At 44.1% G+C, this 27,903-nt stretch overlaps 1 protein-coding gene across 1 annotated transcript in view; it reads right to left on the bottom strand.

Moving 5' to 3' along the window:
* Window positions 1–27,903, bottom strand: part of OPTN (optineurin) — a 592,249-nt gene that overhangs the window by 257,199 nt on the left and 307,147 nt on the right. Inside the window, exons 8-9 of the mRNA XM_078674172.1 lie at window positions 13,650–13,765; window positions 7,418–7,567 (exon numbers count right to left, since the gene is read on the bottom strand). Of these exons, the coding sequence (XP_078530298.1) occupies window positions 7,418–7,567; window positions 13,650–13,765 (266 nt within the window). The remainder of the gene's footprint in view (window positions 1–7,417; window positions 7,568–13,649; window positions 13,766–27,903) is intronic.

Here is a 27,903-nt window from a genome sequence, read left to right as displayed (position 1 = left end):
GTCTCCTTGTCACTTTATTCTCACATTTGGGGAGGGAGAACATGGGTAACACATGGTTCGGAAACAACGCAACAAGCTATAAAGTATTATTCTTTTAAAGTGGTGACCCAGATCTGGTAAATACAGACGGTGCAGCTTTGCACCGCTGTTCCCCAGGACAGTTCAGAAGCGTGGTGCGGATCTGTGGATGAGGTTCACCGAGTGATCAGGTCCTTTTGTTGTGTGCATTATTACAGCCCCGGCACTGCGTAGCTTTGACCCCACCAAAACCACCATAATGAGCACGGATGCCAGCAACAAGGGTTTAGGAGCTAGTTTGACTCGGAAAGTAGATGGTCATGAACAGGTGGTTGCGTTTGCATCATGAGCTCCCAAAGGAGCCAAAAATACCTATTTGGTGGTGGAAAAAGAGACTCTTACCTGTTATTGTGCGGTCAGACATTTAAAAAAAATATATATTTTTAAACTCTTTTTATTGAAAAACAAAGGAAGTCATTACAAAAAGAAAAAGAATCTCAGGTGAACCCCTCCAGTTACAACACACGGGCCGAAAGGCAAAATACAGAATCAAGTACAATAACATTTAATACGGGGATCATGGGGAGTCCTGTGCCTCTGGGATCGATCTCGGCGTAGGTGGTTCACAGATCTCTCCTCGATAGCTATTCCATGCGCCCCATATCTTCCGCCATTTCTTTGGGCATTCCCTGGCCACATATACTGATTTTTCCCTAACCATGCACCAGTCAAGGTCCTCCGCCCATTTATTGACTCGGGGCGGTTGTGTGGCTCCCCAGAGTTGAGCTATATTTCACTTACCTACCATATATGCCGGCGTCACCCACTGTTTCCGATATGCATTCAGATCTGTAGTCTCCCACACGTTCAACAGACACCTCCGGGCTTCCGGTTGTATCTCCACTCCCAAAACCTCCCCCAGTTCATCATGAATCTTCGTCCAATACAACTGTATCTCAACACAATGCCAGAGAGTATGCATTAAGGCGCGTGTTTCCTACACTCTCCATTCTCAGCCCGCCCCATTCGTAACAAACGAGGTCCAGTTATATGGGATCTATGTAATATCTTCAACTGCACCAGTCGGAGCCGCATCTGGATGGCGACTACCTTCGGAGAGGAAGTCGCCTCCGTCCAGTCTTCATCGGCCAGTTCTAAACTGTCCGCAGTCCATTGGGCTCTGACCCGCACCAATGGGTTCTCCATGTTGTTGACCAACTTCCTGTATATCAAGGAGATGGTTTTCTCTGGAATAAGTCCGTCCAGCACTCGGTCCTCGAGAGGAGAGTCCTCCGGGAGAACTGTACCCCTGGGGATGTGAGTGGTGAGGGCATGTCTCACTTGCCGATATCGATAATATTCATTATCGTGTAAACTATACTGCTTTTGGAGGGAGTCGAAGGTATGCACCGTGTCTTTCCCCCACACATCTTTTATCTGGGCAATTCCGATTAAATCCCACCTATCGAACCCCTTCGATTTCCACAAACTACCTAGCATCTCAGAATTTAGCAGAGGAGTAGCTAGCATCAGTTTGCCATCCCACCCTAGACATCTATTGGCTGTATGCCACACCTGGACTGCATGCGCGGTTAGGCCAGACAACGGAAACCTCTCAGGCCTGGAATACAGAGCGCTCTCCATCATACCATCCGGGGCCTGACCCCGATCCATGGCATAGCCTGGATCCCCGGGGAGTCCATAAATAACATGATTCACTGCGGCCAGTTGTGAGGCCCAATAGTACTTTCGTAAATCTGGAAGTCCAATACCGCCGTCATACCACGGGAGAGTCAGTTTATTAAACGCTATGTGGGCCCTACCGTCCCACAGGAGCCGCCTCTGAAGAGTCTCTATCGCCCTAAAATATGCTGCCGGCCCTGGGTCCATCGAATTCTGAAAAACATACAAAAACAGAGGCAGAGCTATCATCTTGAAGAGCGTCGCCCTCCCAAGCAAGGAGAGCGGAAGAGTTTTCCAGCGCTCCACATCTTTCTTGCACCTGTTCAATGGGGAAGCTAAGTTATTGATATATCTTAACTGTGAATTTAGCGTGATAAATATACCCAGGTATCTGAATCCAACAGTCTCAATATGAACAGGGCACGACTGCGGAAATACCGGTGGGTCACCCACCAAAACAAGGGCTCCATCGCAATTGCAAAGAGCAACGGAGACAACGGGCATTCCTGTCTCGTGCCTCTTCCCAACGAAAAATCACCAGACTTACAATTATTAACAACCACTCTGACCAGTGGTTTCGCGTTCCATAGGCGCAACCAACCAACAAATTTGCTTCCAAAGCCCGTCTTTGCCAACACCACAAATAAATATTGCCACTCCACTCTATCAAAGACCATTGTGGCATCTAAAGATACCAACACTGTCGGCTCGTGGATCTGCGGGGAGCCACCTAGGATGCCATGCAGTCGACGCAAATTCAGCGCCTTGTTACGACGAGGCATGAAACCGGATTGATCCGGATGGATAAGGGTCGTAATTACCTTGACCAGCCTTGTGGCCAAGAGTTTCGCCAAAAATTTTGGGTTCTGCGTTGAGAAGTGATATAGGCCTATAAGATGAGCATTGTGTCTTAGGCTTACCGACTTTATGTATGACCACAATATTGGCCACGTGTTGGTCGTACGGAAGTTCACCTTTCTCCTTGCTTTCCAGGAACATGGCTCGGACGTATGGGGCGAGCCTACCCACATTCAATTTATACAACTCAATCGGTATCCCGTTGGGGCCCATCGCCTTCCCGGATTTTATCTGCCTGATCGCTTGACATTGGACGGTGTATGGGTGGAATGTTGGGTGGTGTTGATGTGAGTTCTAGGCAATAGCCATGTTGGATAATTTGCCAAACCCATTTGTCCGTAGTGATGTTTAGCCATTGTGTCAGGAAGTGTTGTAGTCTTCCCCCGACCGGTGTTATATGGTCTGGGAGTAGTGCCCAAAAGTCACCGTTTGGTGTTAGTGGAGGATCTATTGGCATTGCCTCCACGACCTCTGCCCTTGTTATTATTGCCTCTGTATCCACCTCTGTTTGTGTTTTTATTGAAGGTAGATTGCGTATTAGTTTTGTATGCGGAGGATTGCTGCGATGTGTTACCTCGCGCTCCTCCCCTGTAGGTGGAGCGACGAAAGGAGCCTCTGTGTTGCTGGAACTGAAGAGCCCCCATAGACTTTGCAGTCTCAGTGTCCTTTTTCATTTTGTCCAGAATTGAGTCAACTGCTGGACCAAACAGAAAATCTGGATTTATAGGCTGGTTAAGAATTGTTGCCTGTACTTCATTTTTAAATCCAGATATTCGCAGCCATGCATGCCGTCTAAGTAGTACGCTTGTGTTAATAGATCTGGCAGCTGTATCTGCCGCGTCTAGAGCACATTTAATGGAGGCGTTGGTGATGAGCTTTCCCTCCTGTATGAGTTCATCTGCCTGGTCTTTGTACGGCTCAGGTAAGTGTTGGAGAAGTCCCTCTAAAGAATCATAGTGTGCCATGTCATATCTGGCCAGCAGGGCCTGAGTATTGGCTATTCTCCATGAGTTTGCTGCTTGAGCTGCTACTCTCTTGCCTGATGCTTCTAAAATCTTGGACTCCTTGTAAGGAGGAGCAGCCTCTCCAGTAGTTTGTGAATTTGCACGCTTTCGTGCGTTGGATACCACTAAAGAATCTAGAGGTAGTTGCCCTTTGATATAAGTAGGGTCTACTGGTGCTGCCCTATACTATTTTTCTATCCTTGGGTTGATGACACGTGCCCTAGCAGTGTCCTTGAAAATGCCAGGTGCGTGCTTTAGGACGCCCTTTAACATGGGGAGCAGTTTGACACTTTTTTCAGATGTAGCCAGTGTATCGAATAGAAAATCTTCTACTAGAGCGTCTGAGTGCATGTCTACATTATGGTAGCTTGCTGCTCTATCTATTAAAGAGTTAAACGCCACTGTGTCTTCTGTGGGCGATGGTTTAACTGGGTATACCGTAGGGTCTGTAATGGGTAGAGTCCCCTCATTGTCTGGCTCACCTCCCCACCCCATGGTTGTAAATTGGGGTCTATATATGGATTTTGTGGATATCCAAAACCCACGTCTGCATCCTGATCTTCATCTGGGTTATGGTCAGAGCGTGCAGGTGAGTATGGGGCATATGGAGTAGTAGGCATAGCTGGAGAGATAGGCTGGAAAAGAATATGAGAGGTAGCACAGTCCCTTTTCTTTTTGAGAGGAATTCTAGAAAAGTCTTCAGCAGGAGTTGGTCTTTTCTTTTTGGTTTAAACAGTCACTTTCCCAGTATTTGGGTCAATATATAGTTTGGACTGATCTTCTGTGGAGGGGTCTGGATGGATGAGCTCCTCTTCCACAGTGTTGTGCCTTGGCGCCGAAGTTTTTGGCTTGACCTTTTTAGGTTCAATGCCTTTGGCTGGTTGGACCAGTTTTGGTGCCTGTATCGATTTTTGAGGGTTTCCGACAGGTTTTGTTGGTCCGATGTCTTTTCCAGGTTTCACCACCTGTTTTAGACCGATGGTTTTTGTCAGTTCGGTAACTTCTTTCGGCTTTAGAGGTGTCCTCGGAGCCTGCAGCTTTGGCTCGACACCCCTCTTCGGATCGATGGGCTTCGGCTCGACGGGTTTGGTCTGGGGAACCTTCGGTTTCGGTTGGACGACCGCCTTGGGCGTAGCCCTTTTGTCTTCGGTGCCAGGCTTTTTCCCTTTTTCGACGATCGAAGTAGATTTGGTCGATTCAACGGTCTTTGGCTTCGAAGGTTTTTCTGGTATGGTGGCCTTCGGCTCGGTGCCCTTTGGTTTTGTGACCTTCGGTTCGACGACGTTCGGTCCGAAGACGGTCGTGTCGATGACTTTCGGTTTCGATGGAACCGGCCTTGGAGTACGTGCCTCAGAAGCCTCTTTTTGTATGTTCTTAGCCGGGCGGTATGGCAGTTTTTTGATCTTGGCTAAGGCCTAATGGCGATGCCTCGACCTGAGCCTCTGATATAGGTGTAGTGTCTATATGGGGCGGTGTACTCACGGTTCGCCCCCCGTTGTCATCGGAGTCGTCTTCGACAGCTATGATGTCTTGATCATAGTCTTCGAAGTCGACGATTTCTTCTTCGTCGATATAATATTCAGAGTCGTTCTCGGAGTATTGTTCGTCTTGATCCGAGTCTTCGGCGTGGACTAGTTCTTCCTCATCGTCGAAGATATTCTCGGGCTCCGGGGGCCGACCTCTGCATTTCTTGCCTCGCCGCCCGCCGATTCCGTATTGTCTTTTTGGATCGGAACTGGGCACAGGCTAGACAATTATCTTCATTGTGATCTGGAGATAAACATTTGTTGCACACTGGATGCTTATCTGTGTGCGGGAACTTTGAGTTGCACTGCGGCAGTAATTGAATGGACTTCGTTCCATCGACGGTCGGTCCACGTGGTGTCGAGAAGGCCTAACGGCCCGATTCGACGACCGGAGTGCAACAAAGTTTATGAAAGTCTTTCGGTACCGAACGCAAACAATACCGACGAAAGCGAAGGCCTTTTGGCCTTTTCTAAAAGTTTTCTCTGATTCCGAACTTGGAGTGCTGGAAGGTACATCCGAACCCAATGGCGGAAAAAAACAATCTGAGGATGGAGAGGATGCCCATGCGCACTGTAGTCCGAGGGAGGAGCCACCTATCTCGTGATACTACGAAGACTCTTCCAGGACAACAATGTGCAATCATCCAGACCCAACACTAGGCGGCGATCTATGCACAGATATGAATATTAGCAGCCCACATGCCTCGAACCAACTATTTACTCATGATAGGTACGATATTGTCTATGAAAAGGAAGACCGGTATTCAAATGCTTTCTGGTCCAATTTAGAAAATTGCCCCTATCAAGTATTGAAGTCTGCGAGTCTGGAGACATTCGAGTTGTCCAGACAATGCTGGGTTTCTGCACCCATATTTGTAGCATATTAAGCCACTTTTAAAGTCAGTTATTCACTAGATTATTGGCTTCCGCCAGGAGGAGAGCCATGAAGGCGATGTTCTGGCATAGAGTATGTGTCCTAGATGGAAATTTGGCCCATATAGATGGGCTGGTGGAAACTGTCCCATACCGATTGACTAGGTGTTCTTGTTTGCTAGTAGGGTCAATGTCAATGTTCACTAAAGGAAAGAAGGCCTTTCATCTCTGCAAATCTGAAATGGAGGCACATGACAATCGTTCACCACAGGCTGAGGTTTGAATGAGTCTAAGGAGGTTGATCAAAAAAATCCATACAGCCTATCTGAGATGAGAGCACACTTTGCAGTTTGGCATTCTGATCACACCAGGAAGACAGCTTCAAGTCTCTCGCCCCCAAAATCCCAACTAATGGATGGACACCATCACCAGGTGCTGGGTGTATAAGGATCGTGTTCTAGAATGGCACCAGGTCAGTCAATTGTCATATAGGCGAAAGTGGCATTAGTACTTCGTGACATTCACTCTGTGTTTCCTACTCATTATTCAGTGTTTTAGGCAGGTTTAGTTAACTCTAATTACCCTGTAGCTGTAGTGCGCTGCTCCACTAGAGATGGTCTCCCCTACAGATTAAAAATGACAGTATTTGGCATGTGTTGGAGCATGCACTTGCATAATCACTTTTGTGTGTATCGTATAGGCTGCATGTAGTTACCGATTTTCTCTTGGTTTCTTTATTTTTCCATTTTGAACTTTTTTTTCTATTTTAATTTGTTTTATTTATTTCAAATTGCCAGTTGTCAGAGAATACAACAATGTATAACATTCAACATTTGCATAATCTATGCAATTCAGTTGGCTCTGCTTATATTACTTTTGCAACCATGTATTATGTGAATTAACCATGTTAGTTCCTCATATTAATGCTTCATTCATGCATATAACCTTAAAATATACGACCCTTATGGCCTGACTTTTAAGTAGTCTGAAAAAATGAAAAGAAAAGCGAGGCATGACAGGAGCAAGAATATCTATGGTCAGAGTGAAAGAAAAAAAACTGAAGAGGTGCTACATGTAGATTGCATTCCGGAACTCTGCTACCAAGGAGCCTGAACATTACAAAGCTCTCTATGCTCACGTCTTCTTTGAAACATGTTCTGTAGTAACCCAACCAAACACATTCTCCTAGCTTATGAGCTAATAGCTACTTCTGGAGAAAATTAATATATTGGCAATGGACTTTTTCAGATAGTTGGACATAATTAAAAACAAAACAAAAACAATGGTATACAAATTGATCAGAGAAAACAATATTTGTAAGAAAAAGATTTCATGCCCATATTAGATTGCACCCTTCTCTAATGTTGTTCCTTGAATGCAGACAGCCAAAGAACAGTGCACTGTCTGGAGCGGGTCACTCAGAATTTGACTTATGCATAGCAAGAGACAACTCACAATTGATGTTCCATTTTTACTTGCTCCATTTTGCTTTCTGACTTCATGCTTTCGACCTGAAGTTCCAACTTTTTATTGGCATAATGAAGTTGCTGCTTCTCCTCACAGTCAGCTTCCATTTCAGAAACTCTTCTGACAAGCTGCTGGCACCTGGAACAAATAATAAAATGTGAACCACGGATCAAGGCATGTAAGGATATGTGTTTGTTTTTCTTGAATTCGTGGCCAAGATGTTTAATGCCTTATGTGTTAAAAAGTGTTTTTCTCTATCTGAACCAGAGCATAGGGTTAGATCTAAAAGCTCATAATTGTATTTTACCATCATTTTCCACATTAGGCACTGCCCATCAAAAAAAGGAATTATATCCTTGAGCGACTACAGAATGAAAAAAGATGTATTCGCCTCCGTGGGGCAGGGAGCAATGGAAGGGTGCCCTAATCCTTTTTAATACAAGTTTGTGTCTAGACACCTTGGTGACCCCTCTGCCTTCGAAACATACTCATGCACACTCATAAAGGTGTACATGAGCGTAAAGTGGATCAGTATTATGCACCCACTCACCCAGTGATCTAACATGGGATTATGGATAGCCATGCTCAAAATACAGCTGAAGATATGGACTGGTTAACTATAAGGAAAATGTCACTTTCCTGAAACTACCTGTCTGTAGCTTGCAGTGCTGTAGATGCACATGCTCTGAATATTACTGCCATCTAGCCTTGGGTGCAGACTTTTTCACCTAGTTTTTGTTTGAAGAACGTTTTGGGCAGAAGATCTATTGTGATATTTCTCACAGCTCACAATAAACCAGGACAAAGATTCCACCTCATATTGTTTTTCCCTAGTGGTAAGTAATGGTAGTCTAGTGTAGCGAAGGAACACAAAATAAGTGTGATGTACACTGTGAAGGAATACCTATAGGAAATATTGTAGTTCACTATTCACTTTCAGGGTGGAAGGAGGGCGCATGTGAATCTACAGTCTATGAGCAGATGCTTCCTGGGTAACATTTTTCATTCATAGCATGTATAAATGTAGATACACATGCTCTTCATAGACTGTACAGTAGTACCTCACATAACTTGGGGCTAGCGACCAGATGATGCAGATGTTTGGAATAAAGTTCTTGAAGCTTTGGCCAAACAAGACTCCTAACAGGCTTGTATATCCATACAGTAGTGGTTAGTGAACATGTGTGCTGTTGACAAAGAGGCAGTTCAACTGATGTCTGCAGTGGAAGTATTCACTAAGAAAGCCATAGAGGCTGCTTTCTTGAGAGTGTTAGCCACTGCATGTACAACATGTAATGTACGCTTAGCTTAACATGTTTGGACACATCTAACAATCCAATGCCTACCTAAGAAATAGGGTTTTCTAAGTGGGGTTTTACAAAAAACAGTCGTTTCATTTTGTGGATGGACTTTGTTATACCAATAACGAACATTAACGCTCTCCTCACAACAAGTGTATGTAAGTCCTTCTCTGCAACAGTATCTGGGCGTAGGAAGAAAATGGGCAACTCTATTGTTTGGCTTACTTGGAAAGGGGAAATCAACTTGGGAAGAAATGTGGGGTTTGATCTGAAAACCACTGAACCTGAATAAAAAGTTTTTCTGACGTTAGTGACTGCAGCTCAGAGAAGGGATAGCAAAAAGCAAGGCAACCTTCCAAAGCAGGAACTGTGTATCACAAAAGTCTAACGGTTCAAGAGGAGAAGCCATCAGTCTCGTTAGAACTATATTCATATTTCAGGCTATCGCTGGAGTTTTCTTTTTTTCTTCAGGAATTACTCTTTTTAAGGCCCTCTGTGAAGGCCTTAAGAGATGTATGTTCTCTATTCTGCATGCAAGCTGCCACTCCTGTTTAATTTAAATAAACAGAAGTGTACGCCAATCATGTTGCCTGCATATGCAATAAGTAGCAGAAGTTGTCTTGAACAGAGGATTTATGGGGATCGATGTGTTGCCTCAAACAGTAGTGACCAAAGCTTTTCAATCTGCAGCATAGCATATATGCATGCATTATTGGTCTATTTGGCTCGCACAAGATTTGCATACCCTCCTCTGGGAGTTTAGAGTAACCAAATTCTAAGACCGCAGGTGCCAAATTGCTAAATACAGCTATCCAATCTCTGGACATCTGGGCCAACCCCGAGGCTCGCTCAGGAAGTCGAGTCCCAGCTGTGGCTTTTCTTGAGGACACACCGACATCTCTAGCAGTATTGAGTACCAAGGTTATTTCACCTTCACCCATTGGTGACACCAGAATAAGTATCATCTATAATTGTCTTTTTCTTCATAAAATATGGGATCAGAAGCAGCAATGGAAACGTGTCTGCAAATATCCCTGACCAATTTAGCCACAGTGCATTGTACATGGACTCTGGGTGTGTGAGTACCTGGAGACAAAGTTTTGGCATTTTGCACAGTGGCAAACATATTGATTGCTGGAGTGCCCCACCTGTGAAAGTACTGATGAAGTACTTGGAAATTAATTTTCCATTGTGTACTTGTTGATGCGCCTACTTAACAGGTCTGCAGAATTGTTTCCCACTGAATGGCAGATGCTCCACTAGGAACCGAATGTGATTTTGAATGTCCCAATACCAAATCTGTTGATTTAGTTCAGACAGCTTGGACGAGTCCCCCCTTACTTTTGGATGTAATAAATACTTCTCTGTCATGTCAGTCTTTAGCATGACTGTTTTTCCTGAAATGAAAGTATAGAATCCTTTAAAAGCCAATTTGATTACTGTTAGATCCAGGTAATTGATGTGATAACCCTGTTGCTCCTACGTCCAGGTACCCTGAACTGTCATGTGAATGGGATGCACTCCCCACCCTAAGAGTGAGTGAGGTGTCCAAGGTGATGGTCAATTGCAGTTAAGAGTCCAGAACAACCCTGCCAAGCAACATACATATGATTTGTTTCACAACAGGACAGTGTGCTGGTGTCTGGGCCATACCAACAATAGATCTTCCCATTAATAAACTGCATGTGGTAGCAGACTCAATAGCCACTGTAGCATGGGCAATTTTGAGTGTGGCACTATCTGACTCTTCTCGGGGCTTGGTGTATACCTCCCCCAGGAGCATTCCTATGCCTCTGTTGGAGAGCATTAGAGAGTTATTGAAGGTCAATCTCTTAAAGGCCGATCCTCGAGTTTGTGTGCAGAGATAAGGGTACAAGAAATTGGAATTGTCTGAGAGCGATGCTCTTGGGGAAAGGAATTTCCTCCTCTTTAACATAAATCTTTTCAGGTATGAGGCCTCGGGGCTCTGGTATCCCTACAACGACTGAAGACTGGAAAGACTTGCTTCTTCCTCAACCCACTCCAGGTCTTCAGGACCGTAAAGACCAGAGTTTCACATGGATTTTCATGCTACATCTTGTGGTGGCCCATGCAAAGTTCGCTGCAGTACCAAATGTTTTTCTTGCACTTAAATACCTAACACGATGAGTAGTGGGCTCCTTGTGCTCTAGAGACAAGCAGAGGTTACAAACTGGAAGTTTTTGAACCATTGGTAATTCGTATTGCGTCCAGGACAAAAGTGGAAGAGTGCCTTCTCCATGACAGCCTACCTCAGCAGCTTTTCTCTGCATGCCCTGTTCCGTTTGACATAGTCAAATCAAACCGCGTTCTTCTGTTGCCGGATCTGATTTTTCAATGACTGGCACTGCTGAAGGTCTGGGGAACCCATTGATGGTTCTGTAGCTGAAATTGCAGCATTCGATGTTAGAAAAAAAAGCCCATCTGACGTGGCATATTTGTCCTGGTGCATTTTGGCTAAGGGAGGGTTGAAAATAGATCCTGTGACCAAAATGTTCTACAAACAAAAACAAGTTGCAAATATTGGGCAAATTTGTGTCTCTCGCTGCTTTAATGATAGTGATGTTCCACTTCACTCCCAACTCTATGCAATCCCTTAAAAGAATTTCGGAAATAAAAAAAAAAACATGAAATCTTGAGCTGATGGATGATCAACTATATAGCATTGTCTTAAACAAATATCACAATACAATACAATATTAGTGTTGCACAATTGCCCACCTAGCTTTGTTCTCTGGGCAAAGTAGTAAAATAGCTAAGTTAATACACAACATTTTTATATTTGATCTTAGAAAAATGTAATAGTCCATGTTTACTGTGCTTAAAAATGTTACCAATTCCTAAATAATGTTCAAGACTTGAAACTACGGAGTAAGATTTATTATTGTTGCTCAAATATGGTACTTGTGAAAAAAGAGATATGACCAAGTTTGATCTCGAAAACCCATTACATAGTAATAACAAAGGGTCAGCAGTTTAGCTTACAAATCTGAGAAAATTGGTAGTGGAATATTGAAAGATCACTATCCAATCCTTATTTGTTAAAGATTTGGTCCATGGAAAAGTACAGCTATACAACATACAGCTCGAAATTAATATGTAAGGCAATACAGAAGTAGCATTACACCACAGTTAATTTATAAAGGACACTAAAAAGCTAAATTATATAGAGAACAGAATCGAACCTCTAATGACTTTGGGGCATATAATATCCTGTTCACGTGTTTTAGGAGCTCTCACAAAACCTTAAAATACTGGGGGTGTTAGTTAATTTTCAGTGTACTATGATATTAAGGTGTTAATTAAAGATAAATTAATTTCAAAGAAATAATTGTGGCTTGACATTACAATATATTGTGTACATAAAACTGGTTGATCACATGTAGGAAGTTGCACCAGAAAGAAGTAAAGTTCCAATGTAAATTCACAATATTTCCTTTATTATATTTCTACAATGCAGAAAAGTTCAAATCCAGCCAACGTGTTTCGTTCCAATTGCTCCTGGTACTTCATCAGGACTCTAAATCCTATCATGCCGACCATCCATCCACATAATCCACATAATCTAGAATGGAAGTCCTCCACATTCAGTTACTAATTTTGTATGGTACCTTTGTAAATGCCAAGGAAGTCCATAACACAATGAACCGCAAAACTGCAAACTGGACAGCACGAGACTGGTGGACACATCGATACGTATCATGGTATCAAACATGTTGTTTTATGGACTTCCTCAATATAACATGTATATTTTTTTACACGTTTAGGTAAATATAGAGGTGATAGAATCTGTTTCTTTACATTCTTAGCTACAGCGTTTAAAAAAAATCTAACTTGCAGTAAACTGATTCTAATATATTTTTGCAACTAATATCGAACTGTGTTTTAATGTGCTTAATTTTGCACTACTGATTCTACTTTTATTCTTCACATCTGCAAAACATCCTACCTATTCATATAAAAAAGCAACACAACAAACATTTAATCGTTTTTTGGAAAGAATGGTGGTGTGCCCATGTATAATAAGGAACAAAGGGCCAGATGTAGGTAAATCATATTTACCGACTCTTAAATACCGAATTTTACCGATTCGGTATTTAAGAGTCGGTAAATATGAAGGGGGGAGATGTAGGTATTACAGATTCTGTAAATACCGAATCTTTAAGATTCGGTATTTACCGAATCTGTAAATACCGAATCGGTATTGCCCATTGATTCCTATGGGCCTTGAAGCCCACATGAATCAATGGGCAATACCGATTCTGTAATTACAGAATCGGTAAATACCGAATTTGGCAAGGGTGCAGGGGGTGTCACTTTGACACCCTCTGGCACCCCAAAAATAGGCATGTGCGCCATGTGGCACACAGACATGCCCTAAGGGCATGTCTGTCTGTCACATGGCTAGGTGTGCATGCACACATGTGCATGCACACCTGAATTCGGTATTTTAACACCCAATTGGATTGTGTGTTAAAATACCGAATTTGTAGGGCCTTTGGGACTCAGAAGAGTCCCACCTACATCTGGGAATTACCGAATCGGTAAAAATACCGATTCGGTATTTTACAGAATCGGTAAATTTACTGAATCGGTAAATTTACTGATTCTGTAAAATAATGCCCCTACATACCAATTCTTGAATACCGCTCGGTAACGGCCGAAAATACCGATTTTCGGCCGTTACCGACCGACCTACATCTGGCCCAAAGTGCCCTGCCGTACATTATAAGGATACTGCAAGTCACTGCAGAGTTCCATTACCTTATAAAGGAACTCGGCCATCTGTCTCATTTCTTTTATATGGTTATTCTTCTCAGTGGCTTGCAATATCCTGATGTACAGAAGGTGGTACCTTAGCCCATATATAGTTAAATGAAGAAACAAATGGTAAGACTTACTTTTCTTGAAGCCCTTTCTTCATTAGCTCAGCATCATTTAATCTAGAATGAGCTACTTGAAGCTCTTCACAGAGTGAATTTACTTGGGCTTTCAGGGGTTCCACTTCACTGTGGACCTGGTAAAAAGAGTAATTATAGTTAGAATTACCCACAAAAAATTATTTTCATTTGTTGCAAATACATTTTATAGGTTTTTGGAAACCTATTTAGATTTTTACACAGAGTTAAAAAAAGGATACCATACAATCAAAATGAGTACTAATGATCAACCTTGGAATTATAAAAGTTAGATGCGAACTAATTTGTAATTACCATAACTCTCAGGATAAATCCATATTCAAATTTGTCCTGCGTACCTTCCACTGGCACCTTAGACTATACTGGTTCCTTGCCTTGTCATCATGCATTCAGAACAGCGCAAGTTCCACCAAGGAGATCTTTTCTATTGTAAAGAATTCACTTCACTAATGCCTCTTCATCCTCTGTCATCCTGTCAAAGATGTTTAAATGGCTGCCTCTCGATTCATGAAAAACAGTGTTCAGAGCACTAATTACTAGGAGATTAGACTGTGGGAATGCTGTGTATGTCCACATTTACGCCCAGCTAATAAAGAGACTTCGACTGGTTTAGAAAGCTGTTCCAGACTGGCTCTCAACCCATCCTATCATTCTTCCATAATCATTTCACCTTGGGGATCTTCATTGGCCCTGTTCATGATTTCTCCCTTTTACAACTGCTGTCCCACACCTCCTAAGCCCTACACAACTTTGGTACTTCACATCTTAACAATTGTGTTCAATTATATACCCTAGCCAGACATCTGAGGTCCGCTTCTCTACTGCTAGCTGTTCAACCTCTCATTTAGTGTGCAGAAGCATGGGGAAACTTATCTTCTATCTAGCTCCCAATGAGTGGAATAAGCTCCCGCTCTCCATCTGCTTGGCTAGATCCATTCTTGACTTCAGGAAGAAACTGACAACCTCTCTGTTCTAATTTAGACCCTTTTGCGGCAGTTCAGGAATCTCCCTTTCATCACTGCGCTAGGATACCCGTAGGGTGTTAAATATGCATGTTATAAGTACCAATAACATAACACACTATCCTGCTGCAGTCTCAGTCCTGGATTCATCATATTTTTCTCCTTCTGTGCAAAAAGAGTGACATCCCCCTTTGCCAATGGGTGCAACAGGGGAGAATGATATTGTTGAATAGAGTGATGTTACCTCCCTGTGGCTGATGGTTTATGAAATAGCTCTCTTGAAATGGTGACTTTTCTTAAGAATTCCTTCTACAGCCACTGGTTTACAAGAAAAGTAAACCACTATTGCAGGCACACTGTCAGACAATTCCAGTGGACAGGGCCAGCTCTTATTGCTTCCGCTTGCTCATGCTTTAGGGTGTGAAACATATTCCATCAGTGATGGGAAAGTGTGGAGATCTTTAATGGAGCGAACCTCACCCGAGCGGTCATGAAGGTGCATGCTACTGCCCATACTTTAACAAACCTCTATAGGAAACAAAGACAACTGCCTTATTCAGTATCTATATTTCACCAGCCAAGAGGTCTGGGCTATATTGAGTGAATATGTTCTTTGTTGTAAGGGAGTGGGTATCAAACTTTACTGCACTGAGAGCTATTTCTGATTTCCAAAAATAATTGTGAGTTACTCCCTAGTGTAAACATTAGTTAAGAACATACAAAGGCCAGACAACAAAAACTCTACCCCTGGAGTATGGGTGTCCTTCTGAATTGAACCATTAATGGCACAAAAGATGAATGGGATAAAGGTGACATGTAGGGTCCCGGGAAACCAGTTTTGTCCGTTTGTGAATCTCCTTTTGAAGGTACATGCCTCAATGTAGCATGTGGTAAGGGATAGCTCCTCTCCTTTTGCGAACTAGAGTCCCTATGACTTCAATGATCTGGCCAACTGCGCTAAAATCCATGTTTGGAGTTATAGAAACAGGCCCTGCCTAAAAGACAAAAACAGCATTTACTGGTGGCATGAATGGTGCAAGGATAATTGGAGTCACAGTTAAAAAAAAAAAAAAAATCTTTTTTCCCCCTCGGATGATTAACTCATCCGCCCCACCAGCAAACAGGCATATTTGCAGCTTTTTAATGTTCCTTTTTGGTGGCACTGTAAGAAAGTTTCTATAATTCGCTTTATGACAAAACAGGCGGCTAATAATGGCGGCAGATTAGCATAAAAAATAAATCTCTATTTGTATGTTGTTTATCCTACCCTATTACTTAACAAAATTGGTTTATTGGGTGACTGACAAAGGGAGGCATTTTTAAAATGATCTCTCTTCCGTCCCAATACAAATTAAAAAAAGAAAAAGGCATTTGGGGCCAGATGTAGGTAGAATTGATTTACCGATTCTTAATTACCGAATTTTACCGATTCGGTAATTAAGAATCGGTAAATCAGAGGGGTGGAGATGTAGGTATTCCAGATGTGCTGGAATACCGAATCGGAAAAATTCGGTATATACAGATTCGGTAAATACCGATTCGGTATTTTACAGAATCGGTAAATTTACCGAATCTGTAAATTTACCGATTCTGTAAAATTAAGGGCCCTAACCCCCACATGCATCAATCTAGGATTTTGCATTTCTTAAATAGCGAAAATTAAGGAATCGCTATTTAGGAAATGCAAAATAATATGCATCAAGAAATCCTAAAAGTTTTTAGGATTTCTTAATTTTCGGAAATTGCGATTCCTTAATTGCGAATCGCAATTAAGGAATGGCATTACATTGATTCCTATGGGCCTAGAGGCCCATAGGAATCAATGCCGTTTTGCATTTTTTTTTTGCACTCGCAATTTTTTGATGCATTGCAAGGGTGCAGAGGGGGGTCCAAAGGACCCCCCCCTGCACCCCTGAAATGTATTTTCAAGTGCATGTTTCACACACACATGTCCTAAGGACATGTGTGTCTGTAACATGCAAGTTTAAAAAATGCATTTTTTTGCTTTTTTAAACATTTTCGCAAATTAACACGAGGGTCAACCTCGTGTTAATTTGCACTTCCAATTTCAAAATTCGCTATTTTTTACAAATTGATGCATTGCATTTAAGGAATCGCACAAATGCGATCCTTAATTGCAGTTGCATTTTTAAGAAATGCAAAAAATAGCGAATTGTTTCATGCATCCCAAAAACGTATTTAGGAAGTGCAAACGGCCGAATTTACCGATTCGCACCGTTTGCACTTCCTAAATAGGTTGATGCATGTGGGGGTACATCTCAAAATCCAATTACCGGTCGGTAACGGCCGAATTCGGCCGTTACCGACCGGTAATTGGCCACCTACATCTGGCCCCTAATTCTTGAGCGAGCTACTTTTAAAGGAAGAGCAATCAGAAAGCACAAGAAGTGTGCCTGGGATTAAAATAATTCACTGCCCTATATAAGCAGAAATCAAACAAGCGCAAGGCAGTGTAATCGTATTCTCGACTAATCACTCGGAGTGCCAATACGAACAGCTGCCTCAAGAATGTCTCTTTTTGTTCTGTTTGTGGATGCATTTATAAGCTCCTTATAAGATCGCATGATACTCTAGGGCGCTCAAGAAGTTAACATAAAAACATGCCAAGAATGTAAAAACTATTTTCACAGGATCAGATCAGCCTCTGGGGAAACCTGAACCCTTCTCTAACTATTGTTGCATCATGTATCCTTCATTGACTGAAAACGGTTTACGAGAACTTTATTGTCCAATGAGAGTGAAGTCGATGATGGTAATATTTTTGCAGGTGAATGTTTTCAAATCGTACAGTCTGATCCCAAGCATTTTTCTTGTTTTTACCTTGCAGCTGATCTGTTGGGTGCATGTATTCAGAAACGTCGACTGTACCACTACCTTCGAGCATTAACCCGGAAAAAAAAATCCTGTCTACCAGAAATCAAGGCATACGGGCCAGGGGATGCATGCGAACTGGCAGATTTATGAAGGGCGACCACAGGCGTAGGGACAAACGTGGAGATTTTGGGGAAGGGAATGAGAGAGATGTATGTTAATGTGACAGCAGCATGACTGTTGCATTGGTGTAAAACACTGTGAGCATGCAGAGGAGAATCTCATTCTAATTCCAAGCTACATCATATGTGGAGTATGGGTGAGTTTCATTTGTTCCTATGGGAAGTGTTTTCATGTTGTGTGGGATGACCACCGAGAAGAGATCCTTAGTCTTTGTAGTTTACATAAGGTATCCTTCTAGAATTTCCTCCCAGAAAAACTTTCAAGTTCATTATTCTATCTTTTTTTACATATATTTTTATTTTTTCATATATTTAAACAAACCATCCCTACAACAGATCTAACTGAGGTCAGGAATGTTAGTTCAATTGTCGCGGTCCCTATGTTCCCATTTGTCTTAATACATAATAGGCAATTAGTATCATATATAATTTCCTTTGTACTTAGGGATATTCTAGTTTCTGCTCTCGCGTCTTTTCTTGGGGTCTGGGGACCTTTAGGTTCCACCTAGTCCCGAGCCCCGCTTGAAGCATTTTGAGTGGCGTCGCTGTATCCTATTAGGCCGTAATAATTAATCCAGTTACTCCACATTTTAGTGCATTTCCTGGGACACCCTCCACTTTTGTATGTAACCCTTTCCGATGCCATATAATGGTCCATACCACATTTCCATTCATGTAGTGTCCGGATTTCGTGTGATCCCCAGCACCGTGCTATGCCATGTCACGCCACTACTAAACCCAGCGAGCTAAAGAGTAATTGGGGTCCTGGTACATCTATATCACATGGGATTCCCAGTAATTTGAATTAAGGGTCGGCGGGTAGGGATATTCCTAGTACTAATTTAATTCTTTGAGTATCTCTTCGCAGTAGGCCTGAACCTGGGGAATTCCCATATTGTATGTATGAAATTACCTGCAGGGGCTCGACAGCTCAAACATTGTGGGGTCTCTGCCCCACCCATTTTATCTATTTTTACTTTATCATAGTAGGACCTATGAAGGATGTTAAACTGGATAAGGCGCAGTCTAATTTTGATTGCCACTTCTCTAGGGTGCATTAGGGCTGCTTCCCAATCAATCTCTTCTAGTTCCCCTAGCTCTCTCTCCCAAGTTTCCCTCAATTAACCTATGGCGTCAGGCATATTGCTAATTATTGCCTTATAGCTGAGTGATACTGCCTTAGTTGGAAGCTCTTTCTGTGATAGTCTCCCCTCCAAAGGTGCGTACTCCGATGTCTCAACTTCCCTTTTTCCCTCTGCTCCCCATGCATGTCATAACTGAGCGTATTTAGGGAGTTGTATATTCTGAATTCAGTTTGGAGCATAGCAAAGGATTTAATTTCTCCCTTTACTGGTATATCTCCCACAGTGGAGATCCCTAGCTTATCCCAGTTTTCGAAGCCCTGAAGTCCGCCCACTTCTTTGAGCCAGTTTCCTTGCCACAGCGGAGTGGCCCTAGTTATCTAAGTGTCTTAGTAATTATTTACCATGCCTCCATGGTAACTCTAGTTGCTGGGAGTAGCCTATGGGTCCCTGTCCCTCCATAGAGATAGTGCAGGAACGTATGTGGCATCAGAGCCTCGCTTTCTAGTCTATATGTGGGGTGATCCCATGTCACGTGTGTCCAGGAGTTTACAGGAGTTATATGGGCCGTCCAATAGTACGCTTCAATGTCCGGGACTGTCAGTCCCAAGTTATATGGGTTGCAATGCAGTGTTTTTATAGCGAACCTTGGGTGTCTATGGACCCATAATAATGTTCGGAGTTCAGAGTCTATTTCCCTGAAGATCGTCCTGGGGGAGAGGGTGGTATGTATTCTGGAGAGTGTAGAGAAATTGGCGCAGGGAGGTAATTTTAAACATAGCCGTCCGGCACATTATGGTGAGAGGTAGTTCTTTCTATCTGTCAGCGTCCTGTTTGAAATTCTCGAAGACCTATAGACTGTTGCGGCAAACCTCCGCTTGCGGTGTTAGGAAGATTTTAAGGTACTGGAATCCTTCCATGGTGATTTGAAGGTTGCCAGGGAGTACTCGCAATTTTGGAATGCGTTTCAGGCAGTATAGAATTGACTTATTTCTATTTACCCCATAGCCTGAGAGCCTGCTGTCATTCTCTATTATTGAAAATACAGTGGGTATCGCTAGATCTGGTTTCGTTATTCAGAGGAAAATATCATCTGCAAAGAGCGATATTTTTTCCTCCGTTTGTTCTTCCACTGTGGTTCTGAAGCAGAGTACATCGGGGTGTTGTCTTATCGCACATGCTAGTGGTTCAATCACAAGTGCGAATAGGAGTGGGGATAAAAGGCATCCCTGTCTGGTCCCGCGGGATATCGGGAATGTGTGGGCGAGTTTTTCCGTTAATTTGTACTGCTGCCATGGGTGCAGTGTACAGTAGGTTCACCCATTTCCTAAATGTTGAGCCAAATCCGAATTTGACTAAGGTAGAGTCTAAGAAGGCCCAGTGCACCACGCCAAATGCTTTCTCCACATCTACTGACAGGAAGACTGTGTTAGACTGCCATCATCAAGTTGTGCGATCTACAGAGGTTCCATCTGGTAGCCCTACCGGGCATGAACCTTGCCTGATCATAAAGTATAAGAGTCGTTATGACCTTCAACAGTCACGTGGCTAAGACTGTCGCTAGGATTTTTATCTCTGTATTCAGCAGAGTAATGGGGCAGTATGAATCACATTTGTTTCGGGGTTTGCCCTTTTTATGGATAGTCACAATGGTGGTGGTCCGGAGGTCTACAGGGAGGATACATTCTTTTTATGTGTCTAGGAATAGACTCAATAGGTGGGGGCTCAATAGGGCTGTAAATTTTTTGTATAGTTCTGCGGGTATTCCATTGGGGCCCGGGGTTTTCCCAGGCTGAAGCCGGGCGACAGCCTCACTTACCTCTGTTAGTGTCAGATCTCCATCTAGTGCTAGCATATCACCCTCCTCTATTTTAGGCCTCTGTATAACTTTTAGGTATTCATTGATTTCAGCTATGTCGCTGAGAGACTTCCTGGTATAGACGTCTTCATAGTGTTTGGGGAATGCCAGCACTATGTGCGCGTCTGTGGAGAAAGACTTTGCCTGTTTATCATTAATGGACCATATCCATCTCACCTCGGTTTCCTTTTTGCTGAGCCAAGCCAGTAGTTTCTCGGCATTGTCACCTACCTCAGAGGCGGTGTAGTGAAGACAGTCTTTCTTGCCTTGCCTCTTCCTGGGCCAGTTCGCGATATTCTGATCTAAGGGTTTCTAGCTGTCGTGAAGTCAATGGATCCTGTCTGTCCACTACCTGTCTCTCTAATGCGAGTATCTCTTTCTCTAGCTGCTCTAGTTTCACTCTTTCTTTTTTCTTTTTCCCTTGCAATCTGGTTCTGTGCCCTATCCCTCAGGACCGTATTGTATGCCTCCCATAGTGTAACCCCGGAGGGCACTGTGCCCCTATTCTCCCTGAAGAAGATTTTAGTGTCGGTCCGAAGACCCCTTATGAGTCCGGAATTTTGTATGTCCCATCGTTTATGTTCAATGATGGCTAAAATGGCAGTGGGTCTCGGGTTCTGGCCCCTAGTTGTACCCAGAGGGGTGAGTGGTCTGACAGTCCTCTCACCAAGTACTCTGTCTGAGTTATCTCTCCCAGTTCACCTGTGGGTATGAAGCGGTAGTCTAGTCTTGAATATACGCTATGGGCCCCAGAGAAGTATGAGTTTTGTCTAGTATGTGGATGTTGCGCTCTCCATAGACGCGTGAGCCCAAGTGTATCTGCGAAGCGGGCTAATGGTGGTAGTGGAAAAACAACTGTCAGATGGAGAGCCTAGGGGACTGTGTTTACCGACCATTCAAGTTAATATCCCTTACAAACTATACTTTAACAATGAAAACTTGAAGGTTTAGAAGGCTGAGTAAGAAAAATACCAAAGGAGAGATACACCATAAACAGTTACCACCTGTGGTGGAGGAACTTCAGGTGCTTAAATAAGTCCTATCAGCCCACCCATATGGCGGAGCATCGTCATTTAGGACCTTTTGAACAGGGTCTATGTGTCCAAGCCCAGGAGTAGTGGCTTAGTATCTTTAGACCATTGTTCAAAGGATAGATGTATCCTCACCGCAAGTGGTGCTGATAGAGTGCAGTGCTCAAAAAAGGAATATGTAGTGGTGATTAAAATGGCGGTCAAGGTAAAAAAATATGTTTATTGATATCCACCTTGACGTCAGATTTAAAAAACGTGTAATGACAGCGTGAAAGTATCACTGTACAGTATGCTTGTGAGTTTTTTAGGCCAGCATGTTTCTGCCGTGTTGGTGGAGATTCACCGGCATTCTTCAGGGCCAGGCTGGAAATATAGCTACTGCAAAATACACCTTAGTAAGTGTCAAAAAGAACTTAGGAAAAATATTAATCAGAACAGATAAATATTTCTGAAACAGACGGATGTGGCCAATTTGACCACCCTACCGTGTCCTCGTGAATTACTGTATAACGAGGAGTTCTTTCCTGTAAACATCAAAGGAAACTTATATCAATATCAAGTTGGTTATGGTGTCGTTATGTGACAACAATAATGTAAACTCAATTTTTGGCAAATACCATCACTCAGCTGGCCAGTCAAAATTTATGACGGCAATAATATAACTGTGCGCTCTAATGGTCGCATACAGCTAATCTGTTTAAATATTAGAAAATGCACTTACCCAGCTCTATGCGGGAAGAAGGCCTCACCTCACCCGGCAACGGCTCGGACAATGGGGCCCTGCTCTATTAGACATATGAAGAGGGACAGTTTCAGGGAATGATAACTATCACTCTAAAGATGTGTTCTATATGGTTTACTACAGAACAAATTAACTTGGTTGTTAAAATAAGCCCCTAAGGTCTGTAACGCGATGTACAACACAAGACTGGCTGCATCCAATTTAAAAAGATCTATATCTCAGTTCCAAGATAGAGCCAACAAGGTCTATGTCTAGTTAGAACTCTTTAGTCGAGACATCTAGGCAGGTCATGGGAAAAAGCTAACAGAAAGAGTTATCTTTTTGTAATTCAAGGCAAAAACTCAGAGCGCGGCTTGGAACAGAGCCTCTGGGCGCCAACGCATAGAAGTCAGAGCGGGCGCTTAAGTCCTTACCTGTCCGTCGGTACCTCCAGGAGTGTTCCTAAGCCGAAGGGGAGGTGCCGATGGACGGAAGGAAAAGCGTTTTTATACCGTCACTAATTGGTAGATTGCAAGTTAGTTGTTTTCACCTGGCCCGGACGTCCGTAGTCTGTCCAGAGCTTCCGGGTGATGAAAGTGAAAGTGTCGGGAGGAGCCAAGCTCGCGTCCGAGATGGCCGCGTTTTAGCTCGGCTCCGATCACTCTCCTGTCTGCAACAAATATCCTGTACTTTATCCTGCCCCGGGAAGTATTCCACGATGTGCAGTGGAACGACGATAACTCACAGGCACTTACCGTTTGCTCCGGTGATTCCTGGGTGTCACGGATCCTGAGTTACGCCCCTGTCTGCTTCGGGGCCTCCGGAGCGGCCGGGCCTGGCACTCCTTGGCGGCGCCCGGGCTGGACGGGGCGCGGTGGCCGGCCCTTGGTGGTGGTGTGGAGTCGGTCGGAGGGGCCGATGTGCTAATAGACCGATGGCGGCCTCCCGGGCCTGGTCCGGCGGTCCTGCGGCCTGGTGTTGGGGAGCTGACTTCCATGGACGGGGTTGACCGTACATCTGGCTCGTCTCCCCTTTGTTCTCCGGCCCGGCCATTTTGAGTTCCTCCGCCCGGACTCGGAGAACGGTGCCGGCGGCGTGTGGGGTGCCGGCGCATCGCCTTCTTCTGGTGGCTCCCCTTCCTGCCCTGGTGGCACCTCCGCTGGTGGTTGCCGGTATCCTGTTTTGCCCCGCTGATATCCGGGCGGGGGTCGGTGTTCGCAGCGGCCCCGCCGGGCTTCTAAGATGGCGGCCGGCCCCATGATTCTCGGCCTTGCGGGGACCGGCGATGCGAGTCCGCCGCGCGGCACGTTTGCTGAATACTGTAAAGGTGAGCCTACGCTCCGCGACATCCTCGCCGCCCTGCGCTCCTGGGGGCCACCCATGACCGCACCGACCGCTATCCTGGAGGGGGGTCCCTTTGTTGGGCCTGCCGGACCCCCCTCGGTTTGTGCGGCTTCATCTCTGTTGTGTGCTGCTGGAACTTTCCTTGGGGTCGTGGACCTGGAGGCTGCTGATGGTGTGGATGTGCGGGGGTCCGCTGCCCTTCTTCGTCCTGTGCCTCCTTCTGCTCCGGAGGTTCCCCGGCTGGATCCCGTCTGGACCGACCTCGATGGGTCTCCTTTTCCTCTTTTGCCTCACATGGCCGTACGAAGATCCTGTGACGGTGCCGCTGGACCGGCTTTCTCCGTATTCTCATCGGAACTTTGCCTGTTTTGCCTGAAGTGGTTACTGTACTTTCTGGATCATCCGGGTCACGATCGCTACAACTTAAATGTATTTTTGATTCGACTCCCTGTTATTCACCTCCTGTTTTATGTGGTCTGGTTCCTGGTGCGCTGGACGATTACAGTTTGCGAAAAACGAGGACAGGGTTGAGCTGATCTTGCCTCTGTGGACTGTTATTTTGTGGTATGGTTGGGTGATCCGTTCATAATTGTATGATTATGTTTGCTACGTCTTTACGTTCCTGGAGCTTATCCGTGTGTTTATTATCTTCCCGTGGGCTCTGAGTATTTTCGGGCGGGGGGTGGGAGCGGAAGGGGTTTTGATTATGTGGCTCCTCTCCCGCTGTTTTTTCCCTGTTTTCCCTTCTCCCCCTTTTTAATCTACGTGATTCTTTCTTTCTTATATTTCTCTATATTTCGGGTTCTAATTAGGGCGACAGGCACGCTGCTGGGGGGTAGGCCATAGTCTTCTGCAGGGGTGCAGGGTGGGCTGTGCGGGGTGGTGGGGGGGTCTGTTTATTGTATCTTTCCCTGTTCCTCTTTTTGGTTCTATGGCTCTTATGTATCCCCTAATTTCGTGGCGCGGTGTCGGCACGTAGCCCCCCGGGGTGTTTGTGCTGGCATGGCCCTTTTGGTATGTCTGCTGTCACGGTTTACTATGCATTCATTTCTCCTGTTGCCACTAGTTCCATGTGCCGAATTAGTATTGGGTGTTTTGTTAGCCGTGGGGGGCGTGTACTGACGCTGCGCCCTCACTTTCCCCCTCCCCCTTTTTTGATGTCCTCTTCCTCCCCTTTTTTCCTTTTCCCCACCCCATTTTCTTTTCCTCCCTTGGGTTGTTGTAACGGAGGGCTTTTAGTTTTGTAAACGTATTTTTCACTGTTTTATTATTATGTGCCCTGATAGTGGTGGGTGGGTGCTGAGCAGCGATTGTGATTGTTCTTGATGTGGGACTCACGTTCTGCCTTTGCCAAAATGTATTGTTCTGTTGGTCTTTTCCTGTATTCGAGACTTCGGCTTGCTCACGGCCCGCCACGGCCCTCTGGACTTTACAGATTAACATTATCCTGTGATACCCTTTATTCTATTATAAAATTAACCTACTTTTATCCTGTCCGTGATGGCGACTCAAAGACTTGTTGCCTTTGCCTTTCATATGAGCTATTTAGAAATCCTGTTGTCTCTCCTGTATTGCCTCGTATGTTTCTTTATTGTGGTGGCCGGCCCGGTGGGTTGTAGGCCCGTATCTGTGCGCGCCTTCTGTACAATAAAGGTTTAAAAAAAAAAGAAAGTGAAAGTGTCTCGCTTATGAGCATGCGCACCTCTACTCGCCAACTGTCTAGCTGGGACGTCGGCTGTCTCTGTGACACGCATGCGCATCTAACGCGCCTGTGCTATGAAACACTACTCCGGTGTTTCTCTGTGGCTAAGAGTTTTAACACGATTATTTCAGATCTTATAATCGTTTTTTGTATATGTTACAGGTAGAGTCTATAATACAGAGGATAACCAATTTGTTTCAAACTGCAACATATTAACAGGAGGTCAAATCATACTGCTAGTTAGTGATCTGATGGGCATAAGGTCACAATGGTATTTTTGTGTCCTCTTAATGTACCATGAGTGTGAGAGATACCTGTGTCACGAGGGGTGCGTAACTGGATATAATATAACCACGGGCAACTCCAAAGGAGAACGCCAAGTAAATTAGGAGTGCTCTCATCAGTGCCTATTGGTCATAAAAAGAGAACACTACATTGATAGGTGCTTGTTTCAGATCCAGCTATGACGGGTCATCTGGGTAATATGTATATTTCTCAAATCGAAACCCATGGTATGTTATCATTTAGACCCCTAACATCGGTCTTAAGTTTAAAAATCCAACGTTGTTCTCTCAAAAACAAAAAACGTGACACATCAGTTACATGAGGGGGGATAAATGGCTGTTCCAATACTACCCACTTTAATTCGTCTGCCTTATGTTTAAATTCCAGAAAGTGATTTGTTAGGCAGGTCGATTGTTTGTTGCACCGAATGGTGCTTTTATGTTCACTGATGCGGAGCTTGATCTTTCTAGTAGTGTGGCCAATATATGTAAGCATACATGGGCACGTAATCATGTAGATCAGCCTCTCTGAGTTGCAGTTTGTGTGGTTATTCAAGCGCCATGGTCTGTTAGTCCCGATATCAATCGTCAGGGTTTTGCATGTCTGAGGACAACCATCAGAGGTCTCCTAGAATCGAGACAATTGGATACCATCACCCCGGTGGGGTTCATCATGGAATGTGCCAGGCTGGCCATGATGGAAAACTTTTTCCAATATGAGGATGAATTATTCCTATAAGTCTCGGGGACCTCGATGGGGAGTGTATTTGCCCCAAGTCTTGCCAATCTGTTTATGCACCAATTTGAGCAAGACCACGTCCTCCACCACAGCAACCCCTTTCTCCATCAGGTGTTGCTGTGGAGGAGATATATTGACGACGTGATAGTGATCTGGAGAGGCTCCAGTAACCAGTAACGATGTGAAAACTTTTCACAACTGGCTTAACTCACAAAATCGACATCTGAAATTCACCATGGAATTCAGCAAGGAGAGGCTTCCATTCTTGGACATCTTGATATTCCCAGGAGGGGGAGGTTTACAAAGCGAATTGTATCGGAAACCGATGTCACGCAATTCTTTGCTGTCCTACCGTAGTTTCCATCCTCAGTCACACGTTTTTTGTTTTTGAGAGAACAACGTTGGATTTTTAAACTTAAGACCGATGTTAGGGGTCTAAATGATAACATACCATGGGTTTCGATTTGAGAAATATACATATTACCCAGATGACCCGTCATAGCTGGATCTGAAACAAGCACCTATCAATGTAGTGTTCTCTTTTTATGACCAATAGGCACTGATGAGAGCACTCCTAATTTACTTGGCGTTCTCCTTGGGAGTTGCCCGTGGTTATATTATATCCAGTTATGCACCCCTCGTGACACAGGTATCTCTCACACTCATGGTACATTAAGAGGACACAAAAATACCATTGTGACCTTATGCCCATCAGATCACTAACTAGCAGTATGATTTGACCTCCTTTTAATATGTTGCAGTTTGAAACAAATGGTCTATACTCTGTATTATAGACTCTACCTGTAACATATACAAAAAACGATTATAAGATCTGAAATAATCGTGTTAAAACTCTTAGCCACAGAGAAACACCGGAGTAGTGTTTCATAGCACAGGCGCGTTAGATGCGCATGCGTGTCACAGAGACAGCCGACGTCCCAGCTAGACAGTTGGCGAGTAGAGGTGCGCATGCTCATAAGCGAGACACTTTCACTTTCATCACCCGGAAGCTCTGGACAGACTACGGACGTCCGGGCCAGGTGAAAACAACTAACTGGCAATCTACCAATTAGTGACGGTATAAAAACGCTCTTCCTTCCGTCCATCGGCACCTCCCCTTCGGCTTAGGAACACTCCTGGAGGTACCGACGGACAGGTAAGGACTTAAGCGCCCGCTCTGACTTCTATGCGTTGGCGCCCAGAGGCTCTGTTCCAAGCCGCGCTCTGGGTTTTTGCCTTGAATTACAAAAAGATAACTCTTTCTGTTAGCTTTTTCCCATGACCTGCCTAGATGTCTCGACTAGAGAGTTCTAACTAGACATAGACCTTGTTGGCTCTATCTTGGAACTGAGATATAGATCTTTTTAAATTGGATGCAGCCAGTCTTGTGTTGTACATCGCGTTACAGACCATAGGGGCTTATTTTAACAACCAAGTTAATTTGTTCTGTAGTAAACCATATAGAACACATCTTTAGAGTGATAGTTCTCATTCCCTGA

Source organism: Lissotriton helveticus, chromosome 1_1, assembly GCF_964261635.1.
Source record: "Lissotriton helveticus chromosome 1_1, aLisHel1.1, whole genome shotgun sequence".
Taxonomy (NCBI): domain Eukaryota; kingdom Metazoa; phylum Chordata; class Amphibia; order Caudata; family Salamandridae; genus Lissotriton; species Lissotriton helveticus.
Note: the sequence above shows the minus strand (reverse complement) of the source record. Positions and strands in the feature narration are given on the sequence as shown.